The 14,194-nt window shown below is 41.5% G+C and overlaps 1 protein-coding gene across 1 annotated transcript in view; it reads left to right on the top strand.

Moving 5' to 3' along the window:
* The first annotated feature begins 8,934 nt into the window (after positions 1 to 8,934).
* The window catches only part of CUNH20orf85 (chromosome unknown C20orf85 homolog), an 11,837-nt gene continuing 6,577 nt past the window's right edge, over positions 8,935 to 14,194 (top strand). The window contains exons 1-3 of the mRNA XM_019510268.1: positions 8,935 to 8,996; positions 10,266 to 10,347; positions 11,694 to 11,792. Of these exons, the coding sequence (XP_019365813.1) occupies positions 8,935 to 8,996; positions 10,266 to 10,347; positions 11,694 to 11,792 (243 nt within the window). The remainder of the gene's footprint in view (positions 8,997 to 10,265; positions 10,348 to 11,693; positions 11,793 to 14,194) is intronic.

The following is a 14,194-nucleotide window of genomic DNA, read 5'->3' as shown; positions in this document are numbered from 1 at the left end:
CCGGCGCTCTCCCGCCGCACCAGCTGTGGCACCAATTGCTGTGCCCTCACTGGCACCACTTGTAGTGCCCCTACTGGGCACCAGGAACCCCCAAACTACTGGGGAGTTCCCATGAGGCCTCCTCGCACCCCTACAGCCTCACCCAGTCCTCCGGTGTAACAATAACAACCAAGAAACATAAAACCATAAGCTGCCCGGCTACAACACAAATAAGCCGTCCGGCTGGTCTTACCTAAACAAACACAAGCCATGAGCCAACTGGCTACAACACACACTCCACGCTGCCCTGGCTACTCCTTATCTCCATCGGGGTCCTCTCCACTCCACCCCATTCTCCAGACTATCAGGCAGTAGGGCAACCAGGCTGGTTTACTCTGCCTTGCTCGGCTCAGCTCTACAGCAGAGGTGTTACTCCTTTGGCTGTCAGAGGGGAACTGCTCTGTCCTCAGCCTCTTCTGTTTATATGGGCCAGGCCCAGCCCCTGGCGGTCAGCTGACCCAATCAGCTGCCCTAGCAACCGCCAGCTGCGTTGTCCTGTTGATTGGCAGCTAAGCCCTCTCACCAATATCAGTAGCAGGCACCCTAGTGTCTGCTACACTCCTTCCCCCTTAAGTTCTTAACTCTCACTAGGAGCAGGGTGCGCAAGTGCCCTGCGACATATGTATACACCTTCTAGTCACTGTTCATTACCTCTTTAACCTATCAGAGGAAAACCCGTGCACCTGTTACAATATACACACCCATGGAATGGCGCTCCTGTGCACGTGTCTGCAAGGCACCATCACCCTCAGACCCCCTGTCCCTTAGTCCTGTCCCCGAATACAGAGTTTAAAACTCAGTTCATTCACTGTCACTTCCTCTGGAGGACCCGCTGCTGCTGTCCTCATCTCTGTCTTCTGACCCAGTTGCCTCAACATCCTCTTCACTGTCTCTGTCTGTTTCCCCACTGGGGGGGAGAGTCTTGAAAGATCCTGTGCCAAAGATAAGTTAGTGCTGTCCATCTGATAAGATATATGGTAATACCCACTGTATGCAGTCCCCCTCAGTGCCAACTCTTTTTCCAGTCTTGGTGAGCCACCACGCTGTATACATTTCAACTTCCTCTTCACCTCCACATCTAAGGTGCGCCTTTCTTTCCCATTTGCAACCATCTATATCATGCATAGTCTGTGGCCTCTTGTGGGCTAAGATCAAGTGGGGGCATCTGCATCCCAAGACCTCCGGGATTGGCCCTGCTCATAGGATGCCTGCCAATGGATTTGGAAGTATCTGAAGTCCCAGGGTGAGAGTCTGGGATGGAGGATGCTCACCAGTTGTAGTGCCATATGTGGTGTTTAGAATGATTGAATTCTGCCTGCTCAATCAATATAATTTTTGGAAGTTCTGCTCAATTGATATGATTTGGAACTGATTTGGCTGATTTGACCTGGAACACAGAAAAGATTAATAGAAAAAAGTTTGTATTATACACAAGTAGATATAAAAGTGCTGCTTAAAAGTGTGTTAATGGAGTACCTGTGCTAAAGATTACAGCAGTTCCAAAACAGAAAAAATGTATCAATTCTGCATGAACTAAGTCTATGTGTATCTGTAGTAACTTTATGTAAATTACTGCGAGTATCTTTATTTCAAGGGGTTTTCAAATTTAACCCTCACTTCCATGTGCTCAGGGAGAGCAGAGCCAGACAGGAAGGAGAGGAGGGAATGGGCTGCTGGGGGAAGAAGTTGGGGCAGGGGGAGAGGGCAAGGGGTCTACCTGATCCATCAGATTTATTTTCTTTGCTATAGCAGTGGGAGGAGCAAAAATTCAAGGCAAACCTCCAATAACAGATTCTATACCTGGAAAATTATAACAAATTTATAAATGTTCCATATATCGAATCTAATTATCATAGAATCATAGAAAATTAGAGTTGGAAGGGACCTCAGGAGGTCATCTAGTCCAACCCCCTGCTCAAAGCAGGACTATCGCCAACTATAACATCCCAGTCAAGGCTTTGTCTAGCCAGGTCTTAAAAACCTGGGGGCTTGTCCTATATTCAGGGTGTCTTATATTATGGGGGCTTGTCTTATATTTAGAGTGTCGTATATGTGAGTAAATACAGTAAAACCTACCATTTTTCTGTAGTTTTCCTCAGAAACAAGCACCTGCAAATGTGATTAGAAATATTCACTAGGCCTCCATGCGTCATAGGTATATCATTTATTCTTTTACTACTTTCAAGTCTCTCCAATTACTTGCTTTAAAAAATCATGTAAACAAAGAGATCAGATGGCATAACCAGTAACAACAAATCTACCAGGCCCTATAATTTACTGTGCATGAAACATGAGATATGTATCCCAGAGGTCACTAATGAACACTTAAGACAACCTCATACAACAGTGGGAAATTTTTGTCCATGACATGCTTTAAAAATGCAAAATAATGTTTTTATTTCTGTATCTAGAACAAATTTCTTTAAATATTTAAATCTATGTCAAAATATCACATGTACTTGTTCAAATAATAATAAAAATTATTAGAGGTCTGAAGAATCTTGTGATAGAATTATTTGAAGTATCTTTACATTTGACTAAGTAGGATTCTGGCTTAATTTTTAAATTAGAAATAAAAATGCATTCTGTTTCAGATCATCCTTCTTTGGATAATGTTACCTGAGCCATTTATATGCATTTACTCACATATTTTTTCAACTGTTTTATTCTTATATCCTAAAATTAACAGTAGTTTTGCCTTCTCAGCAGCAAAGAGGGGTAGTCATTTCTCAACAAAATTATTGCCCCCAGTAAAATAAATATGCTTCCACAAAGGATAACTAGCTCCCCCACCCAATGAAATCATCAGGCACTATTAGCTGTATCCGGGCTAATAAAAACTGACTTCAACCATGAAACAAAAATCTTCCCATATACACAATCTAAAATCAGTATATTTGAGAGCTTTTGAGAGCATCCTGAAATCAGACAAGGGTATAGATCAGAACAGTTTGTGAAATCTACCAGACACCTAACACTGCTGTTTCAGATTATGGCACATGCTTAAGATTATGGCACATGCTCCAACACTGCTGTTTCAGGGTCACATGCTCCAAGTTAAATTAAGCCTCTTCACTGTAGGTCACCATTTGTTAACACGTATATTATCTGAATTAGCAAAATAAAATCTCCACCAATATTAAGCCTTCAGAAATAATGGAGAACCTGGTCCAGTCTCATAAAGCAAAGTAGCATCCTTATTCCTTTCACAACATTATTGATTAAACTTAACTATTAAATCCTGCTGATTACACCAGTACAGTGTCCTGCTAATTAAAAATTAGGATATTTTGAAAAACCAGTGTGCTAAGAGCAAGAAAAGAATAATGCAGGTGATTTGAGTGGAAAGGAATCACTAATACATAGCAGGTTTAAAACAGATCTGAAATATATTTGTTCATCCCTTTCAAAAGAGACGTCATTAATGTGTTTCAACAAAAGGTTAGTAATTCTGTGTATCTCTTTTTAACTACCAAGTATGTGTAATTTAGCTGCTCAAAACATGCACACTGAGATGCATCTCAGTAGAGCCAATGATAATTTCATCATGCTACAGTTGCTATTTGTATATAGGAAAATCTAATGCTAATAACAAATATTCTCTCCTATTAGAATACAATTAGACACTGATGCCTGCGATCAATCTCCAGAGAAACAAAATAGCATGAGTCGAAATGAAGATCCCCTGTTTTCAAATTTACAGGAAGCTCACAAAAAGTTTCACACGCATATTACTTCAGAAACAATGTGCTACTTATTCTTCCTAGTAATGATATTTTACATAGCATTTGGGGATCAAAATGTAATTTCAACAATAATATATTTTCTGACATCCTCCAAGGAAAAATTACTAGTTTCTTCCCTTTAAAAGGATTTAGATGGAATAACATCTGTGTTGAGATTATTGTGAATATGTTAAACTGACAGCAAGTCTCTAAGGGGCACTGCTCATTAATGTTCTGTGCATAAAATTAAAACTTGAAATATATTTTTCAAGCCATTTTGAATCATTTAAGCAATTCTCATGCAAAGAAACTATTGTGCTGCAATAATATATTTGGAGAGCAGAATATGAAAGCTATTAAAATGTCCTAGACCCCCTGCCTTTCAAACAAAAAAAATAGCAAAAAGGCGACTCTTTCCTGGTTTGAAACATGCAGCATGTGAGCCATACAAAAATAATACTCTGAAGGAGCACTAAGCCTTTTATTTCAACCCATATAATCCAAGACATTCAACATTATCTCTTCTCACTATACCTTTATTTCATGCATTTATGCCTAGCTACTTAAGTATATGCAAAGGTAAAGTTCTGGTAAGCCTTGTATATAGTCATCTAAAAGTAATTCCCTACCCAAACAAGGCTCCCTCTTTGTAGCGGGGGCTCGTTCAGAGATAGCAGTTATGTATCAAGAGCAATGCTCTCACGTGATACACAATCCAAATTGGCACTAGCCTTATAGGCTGCTGGTTAAGCTGCTGGCAGAAATTATGTTCTTTGGGGTGCCATGTGTGGACATTCTGCCTTGCTGCCAGCTAGAATATATGTGCATATTTATTTAGGGAGAAGGACTGGGGTACCTCAGGCAGTTGTATAGTTTGGACAGAATCATGGATGATTCTGGGACCTCTGAAACCTCAAAGGAAACTGGAAAAGTTATTGAAAAATGTCCAAATTCAATTAGCAATTATTCAGTCTTTTGCAGCATGGAAGCAAGGCTGCTGCTGTCAGTGTCATTTTACAGACAGAAAAAGAACAGTAAGTCATTGAGAACGTGTTCGAAAGCCAATAGAATCATTACAGTCACATTCAGATGGTGACAGTGCCAAGTGTTAACATCAACGATAATGGTTCCAACGATGCAATTGGGGTCCATTGTTAAATGGATAGTCAGGAGTTTTAATTAACTTGTGTTTTACATGATAGACTTCAGCAGCACTTGCTTGGAGTGGCGCCACTGTCTATAGAGTCAAATGGAATTTGTTTACTTAAAAGAAAATCATAGTGATCATAACACAGTATTCTACCACTTATGCTGCCTACATTTGAAACAACAATGTGGAAATATTAATGCAACCAGCTGAAGTTATGCTTACTGGGTCTTCTATTAGGCTACCACACTGTTGCTGTCACAAATAATATCAGAGTACCAGGGACAGAACTGACAGGGGTAAATTGCAATTGCAATCACATTCACCCAAAAAGTAGATACTTAAACATGAACTTGGGGGGCAAGACAAGTGGATTGATTTCTCAAATTTTTGAGCAACTACAGTTGATCCTGGCTGACTGATATCTGAAAATAAAGCCACTTTCTTGGGTGCCTGTGCAGACATGAGTTTTAAATATTGCCCTTCAAATATAAAAATGCAGCACCTCTAAATCGTTATTAGCTGTATTCAGAAAGAATTATATGTATGTCCCAGCTCTTTGAAGAAAACACATTTATAGAATAACAGGCTTTCAGATTTCAAAAGTGTGATTTAAATACACAATTCAAGGTTTTTTCCTATAGACAAATGCTTCCTTTCTTCTGAATCTCCTTGACCAGTGAGGTGCCATATATTTTCATTTTCAGGATTTTGTTCACATCATATATGTGAGGTAGCATAGTGTGTCATGAAACAAATGCAGTTTTGGCATTAATTATCACGGGGGTGGATTGTCTCTAAACCAGCTTTATACTGCTTCAATCCTGCATCTGCCAAGGGCTGAAAGAGTCCTCAGAATGAACATATTGCCTGGCAGCTCCCTTACCTAGTGCTAGGTGAAACAGTTTCATATGGCGCTGTTTTTCACACTATTGGTCCCCTGAAAGCACTCTACAGCTATGCCATGACACACAGACATGACAAATTAACCCTCATCAAATCAGGTATCAGATGACAGCGCTTCACTTCACAGCACCTTAGGGAACTTGCGTTCCCTAAAGTTAATTTGTTCTGTGATTGAGGCTGGGCTGATACAGCCCAGCCCTGCCTCTGGGCTGTCAGCAGGAAGGGAGTGGGGGAGAGAAGGGGAGTAAGCTGCCGGCTGGGGGTTTGCCTGGCTTGAGTTGGAGGGGGCTGTGGGTGGAGCCCACCCCCCCCACCCCCCACTCCAGCAGGGCAAACCCCAGATAAAAGCGAGGATTAAACCCAGGTCTCCCCTGGGCTGGGCTGGGCAAGAGCTCTAACCATGCAGCTGCTGGCGTAAAGGAGTGAGCCAGAACTGGCCCCTGTTCCACTCATGTATTTTGTAGGAGTTGATAACACCTAGCAGGCCACACAATGCACACGTGGTAGCTAGAGGAGATCATGACCGGGTTCAGTCATAAACTAAGTATCTAGCAGTTCAATAACACTGCTAGGATTTTGGTGTTTTGGGGCATGCCCAAAAGTATGACGGTAAGCATTTATAGAACTGTATGTTAAAAAGATTGAGTGCCTGTACCTAGGTGAGAGCAGTTTTTGAAGATCTACATTTTGGAGTTGGACAATGGACATGTATAGATGCTTACACACGGGGAAAAAACCCAGCACTTTAAGCATGCACTCCCACGCCAAGCCCAGCTCATGCCCAGAGGAGGCATCACATTAGTTGGACCTGGTTTGCCCAGCATCTGTGTAGATCAGGTGCTTTAATGGGGCATTTTTGGCACGTTTATGTGATAGCTGATTGAATCAGCTTTGGATAAAAGCACCGAAAAGCCCCACTGAACCACCCAATCTATAAACGCTGCAAAGCTGGGTCAAAGGAACACACTGCTGCTTCTGGTAAAATATGTTTTGGGTTTTTTCCATGGCTATCAGTGCCCTTGTGATAAATAACAATTTAAAGCCCATTACTCATTTTTCTATGAAAAAATAAAACCTAAGGTAAAAACTTCAATAGCAAGTAAAAACCTTTGGTCATTATTCCCCTGAATCACACGTGTGATTTTGTTAATGGGTAAATTTTTCAATGTATCTGTTCATGTATTCAAATTCCACTTCATTTCAGCCTCTTTTTCAGCTTGTTTTAGAATGATAAAATAGTATTTCTTACATGTAGCTATAACAGATAAGTAGTCATGCTTTACTTTGCATCTGTATTTTCATATCTGAAAACATGTGACAATGAGTACATTTTTTTAAGCGTGATTGGCGATTCAGCTGATTTAATTGCCGGTGTAATTGATAATTAGACCCAGTGTAGATTAAAGCACCTAACTGCAAGTGGAATATTCTGTAGTAAACTGTTGTTTGCAGTTAAAAACCCAGAAGAGCAGTATTATTTGGTATTTTAGGAGTAGGGTGTTAGTTTTGGGGGGATTTTCTGTTAAACAAATGGAAGACCTTTTGTACATTTAAAATTACTACTGAAAGTGTTTACAGTCTTTTGGCATTCAAGTATTTAGGGCCTTTTGAATCTTAGCTCTAGGAAATGAAAAAAGGCTATGAGCTAAACATTTCAATATGCTGTCCCTTAATGGTAAATTTAATTCAAAACTTCACTGCATTCATTTTATAGCAAGGGCAATAATTGTCTCCTAGTGTGAAAAAGCTGCATTAGCTATTAACAGTTCTTTACACAAAATAGTTGTCAGAAAAAATAGGGAAAAAACTCTTTAAAACCATAACTGGAAAGAGCTAGTTGGTTTCACTTGTTGTTGAGCTGTTTTATAAAAGCAACTGCAAGAAGAAAAACTACTGAGAAGTTGATGGAGGGCCAAAAATATTAATATACTGGAACACAGTGAACTTTTTACAAGCTGTAAATATTTTTTTGGGTTCCCACATATAACCATAAAGTATGTTGAGTCCTTTCTTTGTCAAGCCTTCCACTATTAGTGTGCAGTCTGTGATGAATAACATCTACCAAAAAAAAATTAGAAAGTCATGGCGTGTGTCAGAAGGCCTGCATATTTCCTGTTGAAGCTACCAAAAGGAAAATCATTTTAGTAAATACCAGGAGACTCTAGGAAGAGCAGAGGGGTAAAATTAAAAATTCAAGAAAACAGGAAACAGCAAGTGGGATTAACTTGGTTTCTGGACCTTGGACACACTAGCAAGTTGATTCCTACCAGGATGAAAGAAGAGCGTTAGTGGAAAAAATCTGTTCATGCAACAGAATAAAACCACCATGTCGTTCTCGGAAGGGTCTTCGCCGTTGTCCAGGTGCCTTGCTTAGGTTTCAGTGGACTCTTCAGAGATAAGAGCATGGAGAGGTTTCTGCTTTTTGCTTTCTATTAAAAAAGCAGCTGATTAGAGTCAACCCAACGCTGAGTTTGCCGCAGCACTCCTTCCCGATACGATAAAGCTCGTGAAGGCCTTGGGCAAAACGTCAACCTTCCATCCCGTTGATTTGAGCACATTTTGTTAGGGGAAGATGTTTTTTCCTGCTTTTTTCCTCAGAAATCCCAGCCGCATCACATGAGAGAGGCTCTTCACTTGCTTGGGAGGCAGCAGAGAGTCAAGGAATATGGGGGACAATTAGCTGCTTGTCTGAAGGGCACGGGCTAGTGCGGTCAGAGAGACTAGATTTCCTCAGGGAGGAGCGGGGGGTTGACCAGAAACAAGCAGGACTGAAGGATGAGGATAACTCCCTTTTTCTCTCTCAGCTCAAGAGGGGTCTCTTCCTTGGAGCTGGGAGTCGAGGTCTTGCTAACTGGAGGGTTGAGAAGAGACCCAGGGCAGCACAGAAGGGACAGGCCTCTCTCTGACCAGCCTTCGCTGCACCCCTTCCCCCGGGCCCTCCCGCATTTGCCTGATGCCCCGTGAGGCACTGAGGCTCCGCCCAGGCCTTTGTCATGCGGCCGTTGCCTAGGAACGCCCAGGCGGGGTCTGGCTGGCTCGGACCCAGAGCAGCTGCTGTAGCCCCGGCGCGGCCGCGGGGGGCACAGAGGAGGTGGAGGTGGAGGTGGAGGGTGAGGGATGGCACAAAAAGGCTCCAGCCCAACCCAGCAGCGCAGCCCTGTGGAGCAAGATCAGATCTGGTAATAGCCTCCAGAGCCGGCTCATCCAGGGCCTTTGGGGTGTCAGAGCTGGGGGACTACTGGGCCCCGCTCCACAGCGGTCCCCGCGCCTGCTCAGACTCCACTTCAGCAGCGGCGAGATCCCTCAGACACAAAAGGGCCTGCCAGGAACAAGGCGGGCACGTAGGAGTGGCATCAGAAACCCTGAGCCGGGGAGAAATGAAGCTGGTCTGCCACCAGGTTCCCTTCCTCGCCCGTCCCCCACCTTGGCACCCTCCTGGGCACCCTTCTTTTTATCAGGGAAGACAAGTGGAGCCTCAAGACCAGAAGGGAACAGCAAGGAAAGTCTCTCTCCTAAGGTGGGAGAAACAGAGATGAGAAAGAAAGAAAATAGCAAGAAAGGAAATAGTTCATGTAATAAAGCATTGTGTTATGTAATAATACACACGTGAGGAAAAAAAGTATGAGCTTCTAGCCTTACTCACCACAGTTTTAAATCTTCCAGTCACTTTCCCTGGGACATAGTTTTCCCCACACTATTGCTCTTTGTATTTCTGTGTCACGTTAGATCAGCTGTTCTCAACTTCCGTCAACTCGAGACACGACATCCCTTGGTAGGCTCAAGGCATCCCTTGGGAAATGCTGGCTCTCAGCCTTCACTTGGTTTTTGACTGCCGAAAAATCCTGGAGCAGTTCTTCTCTTGCAAGCAGCTCACAACTCATCAGATTCCTACTGGAAATCTCTGCCAGTTTGTCGTGTGGACCATGTGTGCACACCTATGAGAGCTAACATCCCAGGGCACCCTTGACAGGTTCTCAAAGCAGCCCTGGTTGAGAATCACTAACTCCGATTCTCAATGCAAGTATTTTCAGTTAACCTCATCATAAGAAAGCATGAAGCAGGTCTGTTTTCATTAGCTGTTTTCATTACTGATTACTAACTGCTATTTAACAAAATCAGCCATTTAATTGATTTTGGAGTCTGAATTATTTCTAGAGGTGTGTCATAGCAAACGCAATGCCATCCAATCCTGAACTCTAAATATAAACATAGTTGGGAAGGAGTATATTCAGAATTACTGCTTCATTTCCATCAAAACAGAAAATATTTTCCCCAGGCCTCTTCAGCCTTAATGTACTAACATAGAAATGAGCTTGCTGCTCTGAGGGAGAGGCCTACCCTTTTGCAGTTTATAATTTTTCCAGCAGACTAGTTCATTTTGTGACTTTAGTTTGTTACTTGAATGCAAGCACTGAAGGTCTTTTCAGTCATTTTTCTGTTCGTTCCAGGAAAAGCTACGTTCACAAGGAACAAGAGGCTGCGAGGAAATGGGCCAACATATGGGGGTTTTTAGCGACATCTCCTGAGGAGGTAACACTGAATTCTATATAGTACCTGTACAAATTTGACTTGCATAGTTTACCCAGAATAGTTAGGTACAGCTTTTAGTTAAGCTGCTCCAGTGCAGAGCCATTATTATTGAAAGCTTAGCAATATGTATCCTAGACAGGCAACTTTGGTCATCTCTACCAGGCAAAATGATTGGAGCACAAAAGTGTTGAAGAGTGCTTATAACACTCCTACATGTAGGGCTCCAAGTTAGTAAATGAAGTTCTTCTAAGGTGATTTAACATTTTTTTTTCAGAGCTGCTTTCGGAATAAAATGACAAGTTGTAATTTATATGCTCTACATATTAGAATGCATACGACTCCCAGGAGTGTTAGCAAGAATTAGATGCATGTTGACAGAATATTTCCCCTTTGTCCGTCCATATGGTAGTTTAAAAGTGGAGGGAAAAAAGATTTTAGCTAATTAAATTTTCAGTATGGAAATTTGCAACTTGCTAAAATACTTGGAAAGGGGCTATCCAGTCTCGGTGATAATTGCATTTTAGATGTGAAATATATAGAGGCCATGCTGTCCTGCTGTTGAACAACAGGAGCAATGCTACCACTGATTTCAGTGGTAACCTTACCATTGATTTCAGTTAGACTTATGCACCTAACCTTTGGGACTTTTGAAAGTTCCAGTAGACAGCCAAGTACCTTGGAAAACTCTGGCCCACTGGACCCAAGTATCTCTGCTTTACAAACAAGGACGGAATTTGCTTACCAACCCTCCTGTCAGGCTCAGAGATCTAGTCATTACAAGTCCATTATAAATTATTACCATCATTAAGTCTTATGCCATAAAGAAATTACCATAAATGAATAAGGTATCCAGGTTGTAGCCATATTGGTCTAGAGGCAAAAGAAATCAGAACTTATGGTAGAGGTGGTACCTTTTATTAGACCAACTAGATTTTTGCCAAAAAAATTCTTTAATTAAGTAAAGAATTTTTTTGGCAAAAATCTAGTTGGTCTAATAAAAGATGTCACTTCCACCGTGAGTTCTGATTCCTGTAAATGAATAATACAGATATTTGGCACTATTATGATTATTCAGTTTGCTATCATATAAGTCACATTTCCAGGACTTCTGGACTTCGGGGTGAGAGTTGGAGGCACTCAGAAAGATTCAGCCCCTGCTCCTGAATTCAGAATTAAATGAGGCTGAGAAGTCCATTAGAACAACTTCCAAAGCTATACAATAAATAGTCCTGTATCCGGTTGCCTAGAACAGGGTGCTTAGAAACCACAGGTATGGGTATCGGAGATTAAAACATTTCTTTGGCTGAAGTGTCCATTTTTTTTATAATGTTGATATTCTATTTTAGTTGATCAAAAATGAAAAGAAAGAACCCTCTAAACCTAAGATTGAACTTCCAGAACATTTACAGATCCGACCTTTGACACCAATGGAAAAATATATTAAGGTTAGAAAATTAGATTTTAAAATTGCTATACAGTGAAATCTGTCTTAAGCAGCCACCCAAGCACTAAAAGTCAGTTGTCTAGTAGAGGTGGGCCTTTAACTAAAGGTCAGACTAAATTGTACTGGAAACCTTAGCGATACTTTAAAAGGGTTCATTTAAGACAGGGACTTGCCCTTTGGATGTGTTTTTTGGTGAAGGTTTCACTGCACAACAATCAACTTCTACCATAAAGCAGCTCCTTCGTAGATTTGTGCATAACAGATTATTTCTCTGATGCATGCATGTGCGGGCCCATCAGCATTCATAAAGAAGGCTGTGAAAATTGTCCCTTCCCTGACTGGGAAGACAGAGAGATACGCCCCATCTTTCAAGATATATCATAGCCTGCTTTTTAACTTTCATTTTTCAGCTTCCTCAGTACAGCTGAACGTTTCTCTATTTTTATTCAAGCAAGTCACTTTTTGCTGCAGTTTGTTTTAAACCCTGTCAATAGCAGAAATTAGACTGGCCTAATCAGTGAAACAAATTCTAGTATATGATTCATAATGGTTGGGTTTTATAGCGTACGTTTTATACTCATGCTTCAACATCAGTGTGATTTGTGTACACAGCCGGATCAGAAGGTGGAAATCTGATGCACTACTTAATTCACAATTGTACTTTGCTGGAACTCCACTGGATACCTTTTCCCCACAGACACTTTACCCCTGGGAAAGATGCATAATCACAAGTGGAAAGTAAAGTGAAGTTCATGTGATTGCCAACAGAAGGGTGAATAGTCCATGAGATAACAATGACCTTTTCCCACATAGTCAGATTGGAAACTCCTACCTTTTTGTGCAAAATTTCTTTTTGAAAGGACTTTGCAAAAGCCACAGAAGGAAAAGCCATTACTCAGATCATAAGAACTGAAAATTAAAAAGTAAAAGCTGGTGCTACATACTGAAACTGAAAAAGTGCTGCAATTTCTGCTGTTAGAGCTTCACACCTTTGTCATAATTCCAGGTTTCCAGCCAGTCATTCTTACCTCTCACGGCCGGGTTTGTGCTTGCACACTCACAGTACAAATCAGACAGCTGGTCATCAGTGCCAGATTACCATGTGCAACCCGTTGTGAGTGCACTGAAAAAGAGTGAAAACTTTAGATCAGATCATGAAAATATACACTGGCCAAGGGAAGCAAGAGTTCACTGTGGATCTGTCCTACAGTTTGTCTTTTGAAGACCTATAAAAATGTTTTTCAACCCATAGTTTGAGGTTACAGCATTCACGCTCTCCCATGGGAATGAACCATAACATCATCTCATCCTCTAGGTGGGTTAGATTCCTAATCCCTTGTGCTCACCCCTTCCTCCAGAGCATAGGAGGGGCATGGCTTTCTTCCAGTATCCTGCTCAGTGGGTGGCTCTTGTGGCAAGGAAAGTTATCTCTTCAGAGGAAGTGCTCCACCTAAATATCATAAACATTTTCCCTTGTTGGCAGGGGAACAAAGCGAAACAGCTCTGGCAAAAGAACTGAAACATTGTTCTCCTGCTCTGTATCTCTTTACTGAGTAAGTCCCCAGATGCTAAAGTGATACAACAGAGAGCACTTTTAATGTGCCCAGTTGAGATGATTCAGCCAAAGCAAGCACAGCAGTCAGTGCATAGAGGCTGTTGGCTTTTGTTTGGTTTCCTTTTTAGCCTGATTAATGACTGATTAACTTGATGCTTAACCATTTTTTTAGTCGAAAGGGACTGGAAAGGATAAATGAGTTTGTACACAGGAGCCAGCTTGGTCACCAGTATCTTTAGTGTGTGGCCTTAGAGCTACTGTTACTTAGCAATGTAACCACCAATTTGGCCAGTGCAAAAGTGCCTTCTTCCTTTGTTTCCAAATGTTAACTAGCCTAGGGATGATTAATACAGGCATACCTCGGAGATATTGCAGGTTCGGTTCCAGACCACCGCAATAAAGCGAATATCGCAATAAAGCGAGTCACATGAATTTTTTGGTTTCCCAGTGCATATAAAAGTTATGTTTACACTATACTGTAGTCTATTAAGTGTGCAATAGCATTATGTCTAAAAAAACAATGTACATACCTTAATTAAAAAATACTTTATTGCTAAAAAATGCTAACCATCATCTGAGCCTTCAGCGAGTCGTAATCTTTTTGCTGGTGGAGGGTCTTGCCTCGATGTTGATGGCTGCTGACTGATCAGGGTGGTGGTTGCTGAAGGTTGGGGTGGCTGTGGCAATTTCTTAAAATAAGACAACAATGAAGGTTGCCACAAACCTTCAATTTGTAAAAAACGCAATATCTGCGAAGCGCAATAGAGCGAAGCGCAATAAAACGAGGTATGCCTGTATTTGCCTCTGTTCTGCACTGGTGAGGCCACATCTGGAGTGTTGTGTCCAGT

Source organism: Gavialis gangeticus, unplaced genomic scaffold (genome assembly GCF_001723915.1).
Source record: "Gavialis gangeticus isolate Ggan-Ray unplaced genomic scaffold, GavGan_comp1, whole genome shotgun sequence".
In the NCBI taxonomy this organism is placed as follows: Eukaryota; Metazoa; Chordata; order Crocodylia; family Gavialidae; genus Gavialis; species Gavialis gangeticus.
Note: the sequence above shows the minus strand (reverse complement) of the source record. Positions and strands in the feature narration are given on the sequence as shown.